Source organism: Rattus norvegicus, chromosome 3 (genome assembly GCF_036323735.1).
Source record: "Rattus norvegicus strain BN/NHsdMcwi chromosome 3, GRCr8, whole genome shotgun sequence".
Classification (NCBI taxonomy): Eukaryota; Metazoa; Chordata; class Mammalia; order Rodentia; family Muridae; genus Rattus; species Rattus norvegicus.
This window is the reverse complement of record NC_086021.1, coordinates 140,491,207-140,510,300: the sequence shown is the minus strand read 5'-3', so window position 1 is coordinate 140,510,300 and position 19,094 is coordinate 140,491,207. Positions and strand designations below refer to the sequence as shown.

At 44.3% G+C, this 19,094-nt stretch overlaps 1 protein-coding gene across 2 annotated transcripts; it reads right to left on the bottom strand.

Moving 5' to 3' along the window:
- Positions 1-243: 243 nt before the first annotated feature.
- Chgb (chromogranin B) lies at positions 244-13,589 on the bottom strand. 2 transcript variants are annotated; one of them, XM_006235072.5, is made up of 6 exons: positions 13,278-13,497; positions 11,676-11,708; positions 8,925-8,971; positions 8,417-8,510; positions 1,221-2,980; positions 244-570 (listed from the first exon to the last, which is right to left on the bottom strand). In XM_006235072.5, the coding sequence occupies exons 1-6, from the start codon at positions 13,345-13,347 to the stop codon at positions 493-495; spliced, it is 2,082 nt and encodes a 693-aa protein (XP_006235134.1). In that variant the 5' UTR covers positions 13,348-13,497; the 3' UTR covers positions 244-492. The 2 variants fall into 2 exon arrangements, with proteins under 2 accessions (XP_006235134.1, NP_036658.2); NM_012526.2 differs by lacking the exon at positions 11,676-11,708 and having other exon boundaries at positions 13,278-13,589.
- Between the last annotated feature and the right edge of the window lie 5,505 nt (positions 13,590-19,094).

Below are 19,094 nucleotides of genomic sequence, written 5' to 3'. Positions count from 1 at the left end.
GGGGCACCGCGGTGCGGACCTAGCGGGGTAAAAGACAACAATACTTCTTTTATTTTTATATTTTTACAACAACACTCAATCTCTTTCTGTATATCCTGCAGTATTTTACTTCAGAAACCTTGCCTTTTTTCTATTAAAGACCAACACATTCTAAGTCTATCTTTGAGAATATACTTAGGAGAATGGATTTCAAAACTGTACTCTTCCTAACTAACTCAAAGAAAGCTAAGAACCAAGAAGGGCTTTGTTTCAGGTAAATCTTTTATTGTTTGTGTTTCAAAGACAGTAACACGGTCATTGTCACAGACATGTGGAACATCTATTTTGCAGGAAGAATATGCTACAAGTCACGCTAGTCGCATAGCATTAGCATTCTGGCAAAGATTAGTGATATTTCCAACTGCATCAAACATTTAATAAATAGTAAATTCTGCTTTCTGCCTTTGGGTGAATCAATGCTGTCTTTCAGCGAATGGCTCGTCTCTCCGACTGTCAGCCCCGCTGGCTGAACTTTTCCGCTATTTTCTGCAGTTCCAGATCCATGGCCGCCAAGTTCTCCAGTTCCTTTTTCTGGGAAACAGAAAAGTGGAGCACTGATGTCAAATCATACTACTCCATCTCAGGGAGCTCTAAGGAGAAAGGGGAAACTTAGGTACAGTAGAGGCTGCCCGAGTCAGCCAACATCAGGGGTCTTCAAAGTGGGCTCTCAGAACGAGTGGATTGGGTAACCCAAGCAATTGCCTAGGAATAAGAGTCCCTAGGTCCCATATAAAACTGGGACTGAGAAACTCTGGGGGTCAGAAATCCGTGGGACTCTGATGTACTCTCAAGCTTGAGTGGCATCACCTGACATGATCAAATTAGGTCAAGGCGCTGTTTGGGAGGTGAGCATGCGCACTGGAATCGCCTGGTAGCCGCAAGGTGCTCAAGCACTGAGGTATACTACACACCCAGGCAGCACCGGCCTTCATCTGACAGAAACTCTGGAGATAGATCCCAGATACAGTAGTTTTCCAAGTTCTCTAAATACTATAAAAGAAAAGAGGAGGGCAGCACCCTGGCTGGATGATGACTGGAAATCAACCCTGTTCTGTGACTGGGGCACTCACATTCTCACAGTGAAATTTCCCATCCATCTCTCCCCATTATCAGACATGTTGATGCTAATAACATCAACCTTGATCAACAGTGTAATTCTAAGCAAAAGCCTCAAACCATACCTCTTCCTCGGTCAGAACTCTCTGGTCAGCCCTGTCCTTTTCATCTTCTGCCTCCTGGTGAGGCCCCATCTGCTCCTCTGAATCGTAGAAGTCGGGAAATTCGGCTGCCTTCTTCCTGTAGTGAAGGAGCTGGTCCAGTTCAGCCACTCCATCGTCGTATTGCCTTTTCAAGTCCAAGTGAGGGGCCCTGGCAAAGCTTCTCTTCTCATATCCCCAATTCACATCCTCCGAGAAGGGCCTTTTCTCCCACCAGTCATAGTTGTACTCTGGGAAGAAATTCTTCTCAGTCATTGTCACCCCATTTCCGTCTTCGCCGTCATCATCAAGGAAACTGTCATCTGGGTTGCCTTTTTTCTCAAAGTCGCTATTCTTCCACTGGAGAGGGTCAAAGTACGGGTTGAACAGCGCCCCTAGCCTCTTCCTCTTTTCAGTGGTGGGGTAGGGCGCGTATTGTCTGTCTGGAAAGCTCACTTCCTCCCTGCTTTCTTCCGGTTCTAGCTGCTCTTCCTGCTGCCACCATCTTCCTTGGTCCCCTTCCTCGTCATAGTTGAGGTAGTTTTTCTCCTGTTCCTGCCATTTGCTTTGTGGATACCTTTTTGCCGTATCTACTGGGCTTTCATGAACAGGGTCATGCCCTTCATCCAGGAGCCTTTTTTCTTGTCTGCTGTCAAGAGCAGGATAAGCTCCTGGCTCCCGCCCCCTGCCTCTGTGTTGTCGTCCCTTTGCCCCCTCGTAGCTCCTCTCTTCCTCAGTTTCTTCACTGTGTCTGTTTGCTGTGCTTTCCAGTTCAGAGTCGGGGTGGTTTCTCTTGTACTCCTTTTCCTGGCTCTCCTCACTCCGAGGGCTTGGGGCTCTGACCTCTTCACTTCCTCTGCCCTGGTACTGCAGTCCCTGGGGAGCCTGGAAGCCCGGATAGCTTCTCAATTCTTCCCCATAGTCAGGTTCTTCCTCTGAAGCCCGGTAGTGAGCTAGGTGGTGGCCCCTTTTTTCCCCTAAATTGGCTGTGGCCACATTTGCATCCTTGGACTCCCCAGCAGCATGTTTCCTTTCCTCAGACAGAGGACGACGCCCTTCGTAAGAGGGCTTGTTGGACTGGCTTCTCCAGTGGTGGTGCCTGGGCCTGCGTTTGGTTACTTCTGAGGTTGCGCCTTCCTCGCCTTCCTCGCCTTCCTCGGATTCTTCCTCGCTCTGGTCCTGGTCGGGAAGCTCCTGTGGTTTCTCCTGCCTCCTCGTCTCCTCTCCACTCTCCTGGCTGCTCTGCTCCCTGCTGTGTGTCTTCTCCAGCTCCACGAAGTGTGCCTCTGCTCTGGCCACTGACTCCTCTTTTTTCTTAGCTGAAGCTTCGCTTCTTTTGTTGGAGAAGGCGTTGTGTTTCTCTCCAGATTCTTCAGTGTGTTTCTTCTCCTCACCAGCATCTCCCCTATGCTCTCCCTTTGGATAAATCTTGCCTTCTTCCTCCTCCTCCTCTTTTCCGCCCCTCTCCTCCGAATGGCGTATCTTTGCTTCTTTGGACACTTGTTGGTTGGAGGGATGGAGGCTCTCCTGGTCATCTACTGCCTCTCGACTGTGTCCTCCTCCTCCTGTCCACTCCTCATTGTCTACCTTCGCCTGACCTGGAGAGTCTTCTACTGGAGCCCCTGTTTCCTCCCTACTGGAGGCCCAGCGGCCTACTGAGGCATCAGATGGGTCTCTTAGCAACCGTACTTCAAACTTCGAGTTCTCATTTTCACCTTTCTCTTCACCTTTGACCTCTTTTCCACCTATAATGAAAATATGGGAGTAAGTACAACTGCAAAAATGCTTGAGGGTCAAGTAGCAGCCTCAGTGGTCGCCACAGATCCCGAGGACCCTGGGAAAGAGGTACGCAGTAGAGGATGTGTGGAGTTCTTTGAAAAGTTGATGCTATGGAAACTCTTGGGCTGTGTTTGAATCTAATGAGCTCTCTACATGTTTAAACGTTTTAATAATACCTACCCGGCATCTCTATTTGTAACTGTCAATGGTAAAACTGAAACCCATATGCAACTTTAGGAAAGACTGGAATTTAGAACCGGAAGAACTCTTACAATTCATCCGGTTCCGCCTACTTGTTTTGCAGGTATAAAAGACGTGGAGACTCAGAGTGATATAATTCAGGACTGTTCTTTCCACATTTGAGTAAGGTGGAAAGGTTAGCATTGCACAAATGAATAGTTCTAACTGTAATTTAACTTTAAAAAAATAAGTAGCCAAAATAGGGAATATTAAGATTTAAAGGAGGATTCAAAATTTATTATCTATCAGACATTGTTATCCAGTCAATTGTGTGGACCCTATCCATCAGAGAAATGACAGCTTAAAGTCATTACTGAGCTTAGCTCAGTCTTGGGCTGTGCATTTCACCCTACAGTGGACTGTGAACGTCACAGTGGTCCCACATCATTGTATCAGGTAGTGATGGCAGAGCCCCCCCCCCTGTAAGTTTGTACAGTGAGATAGCCCACTGATGCCCTTCTCAGTATCTCTAAATAATGCATGGCTACACCTTCTGATAAGAATGGAAAAGGTCTCTCTCTCTCTTCGCCCAGGCTCACCCAATCTACATGCTCCTCGGTGCTGAGAGTAAGTTTAAGTATGCTGGGCTGCCTCTGTTTCCTGAGTCAGCAGATGATGAAATCAGTGGCACTTGCTGCTCTCTTCTGTCCTTTCCCAATGTCAATAAGTGCTACATCCTCCCCAAGACACCCTATGAAAAGGATGTGGAGATCACACTGTCTGTGTTGTTAGTTGGAAGGGCTTAGGTTTCAACCTCTCTCACCAAGTTCAGATAGAGACCAGAAGCCAAGGCCACAGAGCCCTACGGGCCAACATCAACACCACCCACTGTGGGAGCCACCAGTTCTTTGTGGCTATGGAGCATCTGAGATGTGGCTTGAGCAAACTGAGACCTGATAGACACACCAGCTACCAAAGACTTCATACAAAAAAAAGAGAGAGAATTATTAAAATAACATTTTTGATAGATTAGGTAATATTACATATATGGAGTGATAAAATACATTAGATAAAATGAGATATACTACTGATGTTAATTTCACTTGCATTTTTTTACTTTTTAAATATGTCCACTGGAAAATTTGAAATTATATTTGTAGTTCATACTATTTTCCTCTCAAACAGCACGGATGGCTCTATTTGTTTTTAGATGGAAGTTTATTATACGTTAATAGGTGGGAGCTTAAGAGAAAACAAGCACAGCAGGAACAGAGCTTATGAGTCATTTTGAACTGATATCTACAAAGGACAAGATTTATCTAGTTTATAAAATATTCAGGAAATCACAGCTGGTTTGTACCTCTCTATTAGAACACAGCTTGACTTGATAATAATGTTCCCATGTCTACAAGGCTGCCGGAATGTCTTTGGACTTCCATATATGGCCATTTGAGTACCCACTCATCTGTCACAGTCCCTGCAGCATGAAAGAGACCATGATGATACTAGGAGGATTCTGAGTTCTATGGCAGTTTGGGCTGCAAGGTGAATGTAAGACTGAGTGACAAACCAAGACCTCGCCCCCCCCAAAAAAAAACAAAACCAAAAAAACCCCCATGGTATTACATGAGGTGCTGGGGCAGGGCTATTTAGTCGAGGACAAGTAAGCAAGAAGGCTTTGGATGGTACCCTTGACTCTCTGTGCCCCTTTGCAAACTCCTGTGGGGAAATACTAATAGATGCTGTGATAGTTTGGGGAGGGAAGGCCTTGGAAGGTTCTGGGCCCTGAGTGGATCCCTCGTAATGAGAGCAAGGTCCTAATAAGAGGACACATGAGAGCCACAGCCTCCCTTCACACAGGAGGGCACAGCGAGAAGATGGCCAGACAGCCAAGACGCGGGACCTTACCTTACCTTGATTGTGTACAGTAGCCACCACAGCTCTGAGAGGTTAATGTATATTGTTTAAGCCTGTGCGACTATGGTATCATCTGTAGCGCTCGCAGCTGATTCAGCCAGGCAAATGCTGATGTCATCTTCAGAGTTTGCAGAAGGACAGCAGAGGCCACATGCTCCTCTGATTTAAGGTGTGAGGTGTCTTAAGTGTGAAGAACAGAAGTGTTTTTATATTTTCCGTGTTAAATGTGTCCTGCCTATAGCAGCTTGTGTCTGGAGCTGAGTGCTTCCTCCTAAATTTAGCTCTAAGCCCAGCAGGTGAGACTGGGGAGGGCTGACTGGCCTTTGAAGTCTTAGTCAATCTGTAACCCCAAAGTGTGACACTTATTCTTGCTGCTGGGTTAAATGGGGAGCATATCTCATCCATCCTGTCGGGCAGAGTTAACCAGATCAACCTTATCAACCTTAGCCAACCCTGGCCAGGAAAATCTTGTACCTGGTAAGAAACTGGACTTCTCTAAGCACCTTTAAACACCTCCCCCAAAAAGAAACACTCAAACCAAAACCAAACCAAACAAACAAAAATCAAAACCTACAGCTCATCCCCTTCCCCCAAATCCCTATTTGCTTACTGAGTATAGGAGACTGGGAGATGAGGCTTGGGGTAGAACACAGGCCGGACAGAACATTCCCTCCATTCAGCCAGGCCTGCAAGTCTGCCTACCAGGTTAGGAGAAAGAAGACTAGGGCCAGGAAAGAGAAAACTACAACAGTACAGGGATGGTGTGGCCCAGAACTGACCTAATTATCAGATGTCACTTTGAACAATCAAAATTTTAAGCAGGATGTGGCAGTGCATACCTTTAATCCCAGTACTTGGGAGACACAGGCAGGTGGATCTCTGTGAGTTCAAAGCCAACCTCCTGAATTCTAGGCTGGCCAGAGCTAGAATGGTGAGATCATGTCTCAAAAATAAATATATAGGGGCTGGGGATTTAGCTCAGTGGTAGAGCGCTTACCTAGGAAGCGCAAGGCCCTGGGTTTGGTCCCCAGCTCCGAAAAAAGAACCAAATATATATATATGTAAATAAATGGAAAGAAAAATGATAGATAGATAGATAGATAGATAGATAGATAGATAGATAGATAGATAGATAATTGGCTTGATATTTAACTGGGTGATAAAATCTTTATATAGCTTTAGAGACATACTTAAAAGCTGGACTTGTTCCTTACCACCACCAAACAAAAACAAATAAAAATTCAAAGTCTTAACTTCCCTTGGAATTTTGCAAAGTCTGAATACCAAAATCTGGTGAGAAAGTGTGTAGTTCTTCCCCCAGAGGATGAGAGTCAAGGAGCACAAGCTCTTAAAAGTACCCCAAGGCTGCTATGCTGCTGCTGCTGCTGCTACCGCTGCTGCCACTGAGACTAGGTCCATATTACTGCACTGCTGACCTGAGAATGGGCCCACACTGTGCTGCTTCCCTTAGTCTTGCTTGCTCCTTCATAGTTTCAAGTCTAGCCCGAATGAGGCTTGAAACTGCAACCCTGAAGGAATACTTCTGTCTGTCTTCCAGGCCACTTCTGTCTCTATGTAGTGTCCTTGTTAGAGATCTGAGCCCATTACTTTGATCTCTGGAGCAGGATCAACAGCCAGATCCCAGGGAACAATTGGCAAGCTGGAATTACCTGAGGGCTAAGCACCTGATTTTGGAGAGGAGCAGAGTAAGGAATTCGGTAACGTTCCTCTGAGGAATCATGGTTACCTTATGTGACTAGTGACCTTATATGACAGTGTAGGATGATGTCATCACACAGGTACGGGCAGGTACAAGATAGAACGAGACCTGTCATTGGACAAGAAGGAAGGATGGGCAGGAGAAGAGTTTTAGAGAGAGGAGAAGACTGGAGGAGGCAGGAGGAAACCATGGAGAGAACATGGAGGTTGACTTTAAGATTCCTCTCTATACACTTTCAGGTTGTTATGAATATTCTTAAGGGATGGATGTGAACAGGGCTGTGTATATTTAGGTGGGCAATTATATCTTATCAATTGGATCAGAGGTTAATGTGTTGTGTGTTCTTTCATGTGGCGATTTAAGTTTAAAAGGGTATGTGGCAGCCGGAGACACTAGGCCGCCACAGAATTGGGATACATATTTCTGGCATGGTGGCAGCCTGCCTTGGGAACTAGATGGGTAGAGAGATTGCTGCCAGGCGCAGAGAGAAGCCTTTGGCAATGTGGTATGGGATAGAACAAAGCGGGTGAGAGGCTTTTCTGACTGAGATGAAGATATCTTGGGGCACTGTGGTGCCAGACCTAGTGAGGGTAACAGACAGTATTTTTTATAATTTTACAGCAGCATGACAGGCTCTTCCCTCTTGTCTCCATCTGGTAAATGAAGACAGGGAAAAGGTGACAGCAAAATGGTTTGGCCAAAGGTAGTAGCATTTGCTTCCTAGGATGAATTAGAAGCCCCTTAGATAAATTGAGAAAGACAGAAGCATCCTATCTGGAATAGTATAAGGAAGCATCCATTCACTGTTTAATTGGGCTCCTCATGTCCTAGACCACCCCCATACCTGCCACAATTCTGAGGTAGATTGAGTTAACCCAGGTCACTCTCCAACTGTCCATGGTTTATGCATGAACCCCATGTGTCACAACCACAAGAGAGTTTGCCTTGTAATGGGAGATCTGAAAGGTGAAAAGAAAGCACCCACTGTACCAAGCTTACCTAAGAACTGCAGTGGTAGTGCTCACAAGAGCAGGATTTGTTTGAATTGGCTTACTTTCCTAAATGACAAGGACCATATAATTTTTTAAAAACTGCTAACAGCAGATACTGCTTACGCCACTGTTTAAACTTTGCTTCCCACAGCTCTTCACGCAGAGAAAATACTCTGCTCACCTCAGAGCAGTATTTCAACCTTGCTCTCCTCTCGCCTCCCAACACTTCCTCAGTCTCCTCCTTATCTACCCTCAAGCAAGCACCCCCACACCTCTCCCCACCCAAATGAAGGCTGGTTTAGTTTTTAAAATATATATATGAAATCAAGGAATGGATGGCCCAAAGACCAACAGTCGATCTCAATTCCCTTTTCTGAGAAAATAAGCCTAGAAAAAAAAAAAGGATTTTTTCCCACCAACAGACAGCTATGAAGGGACCGGAAATCAGATCACTGTCTTCCTAGGTACCAGACCAGTCAATCAACACTGTCTGTCAAATTATATCACAAGGATGCATTTGCAGGTGAGGTGGAGGCTGAAGGAAAAGGATTCACTGTAGGCATGAAGATCTTTCTGAAGTATGGAGCACTTACTCTTCCTCAGGACTTGCCGGCACTCAGGGGTGATGGTTGGAGCACTGGACTTGGATAGGGCATTTGAGAGGACTTCAATAATGCAGCGAGTCACCTATGAGAAACGTAAAAACAGCTGGTGTCACTGAAACACAGCTGGACCAGGGCCTCCTGTCACTAGAGGCTCGAACATGTGGCTAGAACTGATGCAAGATGCTCAGGGCAGGGACACAGACTTACAAGACCATGAGGAAGCCTCCCAGGGTACTAAACGACAGAATGAAAGAAGGCATTGGGTGGTGATAACCGAAAGAAGGGAAATAAAGACCTAGTTCTAAGCAGGTTAGACGGAAATTGCCTCTGTCCTCAGGAAGACTAAATCTCCCTAGGATGGATGTGTATGTTTACTACAGGAGGGTAATCATTTGTCCCAGTTTCTAAGGGACATGAGGGAGGGAGCTGTCAAAGGGAGTGAGACAGTTTAGGGTGTACATGCAAGTCAAGACTCAAGACCAACATTTCAACTTACCATTTCTTCATTGTGATCCCTGTTATCCACTGGAGCTGAGATGACAGCTTTGAAGAAGAAGACAGAAAATGTCTTAAGTTGGGTTTTGTTGTTTTTGTTTTTGTTTTTGTTTTAGGAGGTTGAAAGAACCATGTTTATCAAATCACCCTGCTTTTCTTGAGGGGGATGCAGACTGAATACTTAGCAGAACCCGTGGTTAGGATGACCTCAGTGATCATAATTTACTAGTTGCTTTTACTCATGTGTGCACATGCATATACATGTGTGTATACATAAAATACACTGCTATTTCCCCCAGAAGTGCCTTGAACATATTTGGAAACAAATGCTGTCTTATAGCCAATAGAAATCAAATCCAGACCACAAATGAGGAACCTTCTTAGGTTTTGGCAATTTACCAAGTATTGTGCTGGCTGCACAGTTGTCCTGTAGTTGTGAAAAGTGTGCTAAGCTGTGCACTCACTCTGCACAGTTTTCTACATTCTGTGCAATAGTAATTTTTTAAATTGAAGTAGATCAGGTGCCATCTGCAATCCTTTCCCTCTGTCTACACCGAGTGGCTACAGATCTGAGGCTCTCTCCCAAGAAGATCTCCTCCCTTACACAAAGACACAGGTATTAAGGGTCAGGCACGTTGGTGCACACCTTTAATCACAGCAGAGGCAGGAGTGTGAGTGAGTGAATCTGAGGCCAGCTTGGTTTCCCTGATTTCCAGGACTGCATAGAGAGACCCTATCTCAAAAACAAACAAAAAACCACCACCAACAACAAACAAACAAACAAATCCCCAAAACACAAAAATAACAACAGCAACAAAACCCTCAACAATTACAACCACCCAAACCATGGATATTAGATCATTACTCACACAAGACCTTTGCTTAAGTGATCTGCATTCAAGGTTATAGTTTTCTGCAGTGTATACAATTGTATAAACACCACTAGAAATGTCAACTTCTCCAGCACATTGTTAAGGTTAGGATATCCAAACTGGCCTTTAAAAACCGGTTTAGGACAGTATGTTTCAAAGGAAAAATTAATGCTCAAGATTTTATGAGATTCAGCCTCCCTTAAGTCAGCATTTGGCATGTCTTTGCTGTTCAGGAACCAGCCTGAGTGATGAGCATTGGCCTGTGCCAGGAACCAGCCTGGGTGATGAGCATTGGCCTGTGCCTTATCTTCCTTCTCCCAATGAGTGCTGCTTTTGCTATTTCACCTTTCACTTTCCCTTTGTTTAATCCTTTCTGCTAGAGAAGCTCAAAGCCTCTACAAACATTCCCATCTCCACAAACAATCATTAGGCTGGAAAACACTTAAGGAGGAGCGATTTCCTTGGTCCCCAGAACAGAAGACCTAGCTGGGGCAAAAGCAAAATTCTCAGGCATCAGCCACTAAAGCTACTTAAATGCAGTTTATTTATAACCAGCGCCCTGACCTTTCTTCCACACCAAGCCTGTTCAAACACCTACTCACCACACCTAATCCATTGCCTATCAACCCAGAGGAAAAATACATGAGACTTGGACTATGTCTTAAGGGTCAAGTACTTTCCTAGTATATGTAAGTCTTAATTTTTACTACTTGAACCAAATAAAGGGGGAGGCAGAGGGAATGTTTCTCATTTGCTTACTTTACTAAACATCTACCTCAGTTGTTTTCAGGGTCTCACTGTTATCCAGCTTTATTAAAAGGTCACTTACAAATGTTTGAAAAGTGTTTAATAAACTGTGAAGAGAGACTCCGGTTCTTCCTGAAATGCAGGTCAGACAAAACCCGACTGACCAACTTTTGCACTCAGGGTTCTTGTGCCTGGCTTTGGAGGTTCTGTTGTTTTTTTCCTTTTCTTTGGTGCTGCAGACTGAGCCTAGGCAAGCGATCCCTCCCTGAACTAAGTAAGCTGCAGCCTAGGGCCAGTCGTTCATGTTCCAATGACTGCTCTTTTGAGAACATGCTCATTTTGGTGCTTCTCTTTTCTCACCTCAAATCTGTGAAATTCTCTGGAAAGAAAAACTATGGAAGAATTACTCCCCTAATAACTGAGAAATCACCCTTTCCAGGTTCAACTTTCCAGACCTTCTGTAGCAATGCAGATCCACATATATAGTTCTGTCTGTTGTCCCCCCTCCCCAATATCAAGTGGATAGTTTACCTACATTGCCAAACTATTAACCCTTGTCAGAGTTGATAGGCAAGAGATGTCTCATTGTCCTAGACAATTAGCAATTTACAACTTACTAGTATAGAGCATCCCTGTTTTCCCAAGGGAGACTCCTCAGACTCTTCTTAATAGAAAGGAACTAGGGTTTGCTTGTGGGGGTGCATTGTGTACCTTGGTGAGACTGACAAGTGGCATGCATTTCTTCCAATAGAATCTGTGAGAGCAAAGAAATAACTAAAGATATATTGGGTACCCTAAACTGGTTTAACTTATTTCTGTAGCAAATAACAAATACATGTAATGTTTATGGAAAAGTAAAATAATGAAATGATAAAAAAAATCAAATAACAAATCTGAGAATGACTTCTGAAGCATCAACACCCATAAGCCTGTTTGACTCGTGTGGAAATTACAGCTGCAAGATAGGTTAAGCATGTTCTCCAGCTAATAAACCATGGGCACCCCCAGATTCCACCAAACTTGTAAGTCAAACAGGATCCGCATAGCAAAAAGAATACATCTTTCTTGTAATGTGATACAGATATTCTGCTCTTGGCTTATTCATATTAATTTTTAAGGTGCACAGTACTTACCACAGATGGTTGTGGATGTCCTTTCAAAAAGCTCTAAGTGGTAGAAAATGAAGTAGATGATTTCTTGGGGTCCTCAACCATGATTTTTCTAAATCACAAACTGCTGGAAGTCTCTCATTGCCAGATATGGGGAGGAGGAAATGGGGAGATGATTGCTAGAATACATGGCATGTTTCTGGGTGATGAGCACATCCTAAAATTTGGTAGTGGAGATAGTTGTAACCTGTGGATAGCTGATACGACTGGGAGTGACATTTTGAAGCAGTGGGCTGCATCATGTGTGAGTAATAGCCTAAAACATAAGAGTATCATATCTCCATTTTTGTTACTATTAAATATGATCTTTTATTAGAATATTCCTCCATAAGAGGTATGAAATGTTTAACCACCACCAAAATGTTTAATTAACCAGTTAAACAATAGACAAAAATGTTACTGTTTTGTAATCTAGAACACAGTGCATAGTATCATCATTGTGTCCTGTTCAGCAATACCTTTCTGAAATACTTGAAAAATTCTAAGTTGCTCAGTTTGTTTTCTTTTATCAAATTAAGAATATGTATTGGTTGTTCATAAATGATATTTTAAAATTGAGGACAATGCGAATGCAGTAAATTACCATTGCCTTTCGTTTTGTCAAATATTGGATGAGAGATTCTGGTCAATCAAAGGCATATATATATTATTCACAGAGAGAGAGAGAGAGAGAGAGAGAGAGAGAGAGAGAGAGAGAGAGAGAGAGATGGATATCTCAATTCTACTTAGAAACCTTAGTCTCAGAACAAAAGACTCTTCTGAGGCCATTCAAAGAGACAAAGAGCTGCTTGCTTAATTTACTGTTGTACTTACTTTTCAGTATCCCAACACAAACACACTTTAAGCCATCAGAGATCATTGAGTGAATTTAGAGTAGTTTAATACTCAGCACCACAGCCTTCCACACACAACCGTCAAATATTAACTCCTTCTGTTTTCATCCTTTGAAATTGACTGAAACATTTATTTTACTACTCCAGAGATACTTTCATGGGTATAACACAGTCTTGTTATTTTTATTTCTAGAGCTAGCACAGCTTCCATTCATAAATCAAAAAACCAAAACAAAACAAAAAACCGACTAGCTTAAACGTGAATTGCCTATCTTAAGAAACATAAATACAAAGTGTAACCCTGGAAACAGACACACGAAGACCTGCACACACATATATGACATGCTGAGGAAAATGCCTTTCCATGCACATGGATCTAGTTCTAACTCCGAGCCTTTATAATAATAAAAGAAACTCTGCAGGGGCTAACTGCATGCATTCCCACCCTGCTGTGGTCAAGGGGCTGTCAAAAGTCACAGGGAAAATCAAACTGCAAAGCCCCTCTCTAGCCCTGTAGAGAACCTGACACCTCTGCAGAGAACACAGAATGCGGTTTCGCTTCCGAGGGCCGCACAACCCCTGCGGGAAAGCAGGAAAAAGCTGGACAGCTCTTGCATCTCCAACTCAAAGCCAGGCGAGGCAAGGGAATCAGGGAAAAAGTGAGGCAAGACATAGGGTGAAACCCGGTACTTGCAGCGCCGGGAGCTGTCCGAGGTTCTGAAAGCCCACTCACCAGCCAGAGCTGCTGCGCCCAGGAGGCCGAGGAGCATGGCCCGCTGCATGGTGCCGCTCGCCAGCTGCATGTAGGAGGAGCTCGGCGGGTGCGGGCTCCGCAGAGCAGCTGTGGCGCGGTGGGCGCAGGCCTGGCTCTTATGAAGGGCAGGCGGGGTGCAGAGCCCGGGGGCGAGCGGCGGGCGGGGGCGCCCCTCGCTCAGCCCTGACGTCACGGAGCAGCCCCGAGGCGGCGCCAGCGGGCGGTACCTCAGCCAGTGCGCGTGGCCTTGCGCAGGGTCCCAGCAGGCACAGGCAGGGATGTGGGGACGCCAGGTGCTGTGGATCTCAGGCAAGGGGGGGCAAGGGTCCAGCTCATGCTGCCGCGCCTGCGCTCCAGCAACTCCGCCACATCTCCGAGCCTGCAGATGCCAGTTTGAGGCTGTGGGATACTTGTGCGTAAATGATAGGGTCAGCTTGATTTTTCTTCTGCCAAGCTGAGGAAGATCCTTGCTTGGAATAAATACACGGGCGGTTCTTAGACCTTTACAAGAGAGTAATGGCTCCAAACCTAAGTGTGCAGCCAGGAATGTGTAACCTGATCTTGGTTCAGATGTATGGCTCTGTCTTCTGTTTATGGAACCTCCTACTCTACATACTTATTCAGATGGGCTTAAAAAATCAGACAGGCCAAAAAGGATGCACTGCAAAATTATCTTTCTTTTAACCTCAATTTCCAAGTTCAGTTTTCTCCATAACCACTTTCTGTGGCTTAGGCCCAATTTAGTTTGGAGCATATACAACTGGTGCTATTCCTCTTCCTCTCCCCATCCCTCCTCCCTCCTTCTCCCTTCCATCTGCATCTCCCTCTATCCCCTCCCCCTCCCCTCCTCCCTCCCCTCCCTCTCCCCCTCTTTCTCTTTCTCTTGTTTACCAGTTCTTCTGATAGACATTTATTTAGGCCGTCACTCTCTGACCTTTAGTTCCTCCTTTACAGCAAGGGCATAGCGTTGGGCTTAAAAACCTGTTCATCTTTGTTTGCTTTTAAATAGAAATAGAAATACATTTTAAATTATGTGTGCAACGGAGATCATAACATCTTCCAGATTATTTTTGACATGGATCCTGTTAGCCTAATAAGGAATTGGGGAAAAGCATCAGGCCAGCGTTCTGCCCAGAAGAGACACAATCTGCTCTGATAACGGATTTTGAGGACCAGTGAAACGTGACGTGAGATCTTTTTGGTCAGGTGATGAAGTTTCCAGTTCTTTTTCCTGAAAAGAGTGAGGCTCAAATTCTCTCTGCACATGCTGGGTACATAGATGTATGTGTCTTCCTGGGACATTACTTACCCAAACTGCAGTCTCAGAATATACGTTTTTACATTTTTATTTGTTTTTCTGCATTGCTGGAGAGAACACAGAGCCACGGGCATGCCAGGAAAGCACTTTACTGCCCCCTAGATCATCAACCCCAGTCTCAAAAATGATGGTTCTGAGACAACTGATAAGATTTGAAAAGGCATATAGATTACACCCCTCTCCGGGAACAGCACACAGAGACATGCATGCAGGCAAAACACCCCATCCACATAAAAGTAAGTAAATCTTCTCAAATTTCTAAAAGAAGAAAGTAGAATATGAAAATGAAAAAAGTCCATTGGCAGAGAAGGACTGGAAACTCTTGCCCACCTGGGCTACATATAGCAAGCAGAGAATATGTGAGAAAAGACACGGTGTTACACTAGAGAGGTCGGTGCTTTGTAAACGACCTGCGAAGAGTCTTGTGGTCCAGTACTTTTTGGCCAGCTGCTTTCCTTAGTCCACTACCCTATTCCCGTTTTCAGGAGTAACTCTTTTACAAACCTATTTAATTATGTATTAATTGAGATAGGGTCTCACTGTGTAGACCAGGTTGGCCTGGAGAAATCCACCTGCCTCTGCCTCCCAAGTCCTAGTTCTGCTTTTAGCCGTGCGTCACCCTTCATTGGGTCACCCCACGTTTGTTCCCCCAACCCCCACTACTATAATCTGTGTCTATAACTGTGTTGGCAGGTCTTTGCTGATTTCGGGGAGAGTTCCTGGGATAGTCAAAACTGTCACTCTTTTTAGAAATGCATTTTGAGGTTTCTAGTCTCAAGATTTGTGGCAAAGTATAAGGAAAAGAGAAAAAGGGAATCACTTTCATATCTTAAAAATTTTTTAATTATATATCTATATCATCTATATCTATATTAACAGGATTTCACTGTGTAGCCCTATGTGTCCCAGAACACACACTCTCTCTCTCTCTCTCTCTCTCTCTCTCTCTCTCTCTCTCTCTCTCTCTCTCGACCAGGCTAACTTCAAATTCACAGAGATCCTTCTGCCTTTGCCTCCTGAGTGCTGGGATCAAATCAAAGGTGTGTGCCATCACTGCCACCTGGCTTGACTTTTTTTTTTAATCTAAAGACAGGGTTTTGTGGTGTAGCCCTGACTAGCTTGAGACTATGTAAACCAGGGTAACCTAAAACCCACAGAGATCCTCCTGCCTCTACCTCCTAAGTACTGGTGTTAAAGATGTGCACCACTCTGCCTGGCTAAGTAAAGAAAAAAATATATGTATAAACATTTGGGCAGTTATGATGAACTGTATACTAAAATAGCACACAATTTTTGCATTTTTCTGAAATCTGAAATTCTTTCAAAGCAAACAAAAATGAATGTTTGAGGTCTAAAAGAATACAGTGAACACTGGAAATAGGAGATTGCTTGGTGTGATGGCTCACCATAAGTTGAGGCCAGCCTGGACTGCATAGTGAATTCCAGGCTAACCTAGGCTAAAAAGAAAACAGCAAGGGAAGGGGAGGGTACAGTCTATGAGCGGTTCTCCCTCTATTGTTAACATTATACAGGGTTAATACTACTCTTTAAAAATTCCAAGTATTGGTAATTATTTAAAGCTACTCACTCCTTGAAGTATTTGCACACTGGTTTCCCAATATTTTCCTTCTCTCCTTTTCCCTAGAAAACCATGGGATTAAACAATGTTAAAATCATCTTTTGGCTTCTCAGCCTTGGGCTAAGTTGGTTGCTCATTAAGACAACCTTGGTGACCTTAGTGAAAGCTGTTTTCTTTCTTGCCAGTTAGTTGAGGGCAAAGATGCAGCCTTGGCCAAGAGCATTGTTCACATTCACTCTTAGAGTTCTCTGTGCTGGGGTGGAGGAGGCTGGGAGTGGACTGCCAAGATATACATTGTTGTTTCAGAAGGAAAAGGGATGAGCACTGTGAAGGTTTTTACATGGTCAACCCAGGGAGTGCTACTATTAGAAGGTGTGGCCTTTTTGGAGTAGGTGTGTCACTGTGGGTGTGGGCTTTAAGACCCTCATCCTAGCTGCCTGGAAGCCAGTATTCTGCTAGCAGCCTTCGGATGAAGATGTAGAGCTCTCAACTCCTCCTGCACTGTGTCTACCCATATGCTGCCATGTTTCTGCCTTGATGATAATGAACTGAACCTCTGAACCTGTAAGCCAGCCCCAATTAAATGTCCTTATAAGAGTTGCCTTGGTCATGGTGTCTATTCACAGCAGTAAAATCCTAAGACAAACACTAAAGGGAACCATGACTTAGACTTTGAGGGAGGGGTATAAACACAGCTTTTAATGACACCGTGGCCCAGCTATCCTGGGAATTCTGTTTTGAGATGGACCTTTTCTAACCCCTGCACTTTGACCTTGAAAAATAAATCAGGGTTTGCATGTGTGTGGAAGTGTCTCTAGACACTACCAGGCCCTGATGCTCCATGTCAGGTCTGTTTGCTCACTAACCCAGGACTCACCCTCTCTGTACTGCATGATTTTAATGAGTCTTGTTATTTGATGGCAAAGGCCATCTCACATTTCTCTTTACGCTGTCGGACATTCTCAGTCCTTTCTACTCCCATACAATGTTTTCAATCCATTGTCAATTTTCACTTAAAAAACCCTTCTGGGAGTTTAACAGGAATGACATCATACCTATATATTGATATAGGAACAGCTGGCATCTTGACAATATGGGAAAGGCTTAGCAGATAATATTCTGGATATAATCTTATCTCAGATAGCACAACAGTATACCAGGGAAAGAAGTCATAGGAAACAGTATTTCCCAGGAATTCTCTCAAAGAACTAAGGAGGAACAGACACAGTTCCAGGGGCCAAGATTTAAGAAAAAGCATGATTTTACCCATGGCTTCTGAAAGGACTAGTCTTGGAAATGAAACCAACAAAGGGAATTTGATGCTGAAAATAATACATGGGGATTAGCAATACAGAGAGAAAACCCAGAGGTTGGCAACTGCAGGTAGTTGCTACCTCCCTGGGGATGGAAGGATATATCTACCTTCCAGCCCAGAAACAGAGACCACTAAAGAAGGCATGACATGGGCCCTGGGAAAGACTTCTGGGCAGCAGCTGACAACAAGAGAAGCTGTCACTGCCAGAGATGTAATGACTTCCTTTCAAGGAGGGGGAAGGGAAGAAATACTTAGTCTTTTCTTCTTTTCAAGGCTAGTGCCTCTTAGCAACCGAAGCTACCTGGAAACCAGGGGAACCCAGTCTCCCAGCAAGACAGATCAATCAGAGAGAAAACTGGACAGCAAACAGACAAATAGCAAATACATCAAACCACCTTGGAGTCTGGGCACTAAGTTTGGGGTTTTGTTTCCTGATTCACTAATTCAATTCATAATCCAGCCCATATGACCTACTGACTGTGTGTCAAACACTGTGGCTTTGGTAAACACTGCTCAACCCCAGTGTTAGTGGAACAAGGCTGAGGATTGAGAGTGGACAGCCTGGCCTGCTGGTGGATGGTGCATCCATGGAAACTGTTGCCTTGCAGGTGCAATTCCCTGTGTTGGTGGCCACCAGATGACCACTGTTTATCTCTTGTGACTTTGACATCACCATCACCATCACCACCCTCTACCCCTGCCTTAGAATCCCAACCATGTTGGCAAGTAACATTTTCTGGCTGAGTTTGATCCTAGAATACTTACTGTATCCCGTTTTTCTGTCAGGTCAGATTACTGATGCATTTTTCAAATAACTAAGAAATAGCAAGCCAATACCAGTCTCAAGAAGTAAGTGTTTTTACTTTTTTAAAAAATCCACCAAAGTGTGGATCATGCAACACCATATAACTTTCATGCTGATATATATTAATAAAATGAATATTTCCCCAGAAAAGCCAGGAAGTTAAAGCCATACATTGTACAGCACACAGTAGGGAGTGTTCCACAGCTGAACTTTGCACATGATGCGATATATCAGACAATTCACTTATTCTTTAATGCAGTTGAGAAAAAGCAAGACAGGAACAGCAGGCATGGGGACGGGGGGTGGGAGTGGGGGGAGCTGATGAGGTGACACAGTGGGTGAAGCCCTTTGCCACGAACCTGACAGCTTGCATCTAATCTCCAGGACCCACTTGGTGGAAAGAGATAACAGACTCCCACTAATACTCTCTGTGAGACTGTTTTCTGCCTTGCTGTGCACCTATCTGCTTTATATAACATGTGAGCATTTTTCAACCCTGTGTTGCACGCACGGCATGTTGCTAAACTTTTGGGGTACACTGAGGAAGCAGCACCCATTCTTATCTTATGTTCTGTCAACTGTCCCCTTTTTGTCATTAGGCAATGTTCTGGGCCTCTCATTAACCATGAACCACTCAACAGACGTATTTTAATCCAGATTTCCACATAGGTACAGATGTGTAATGTCTCTGAAGCTTGAAGTCAAAGAAAACTGAAGGGTCCCCTCACTTGGCCACACTTACCTGGTCTTTCTACTAGAATTTCTAGGGGGGGAAAGTA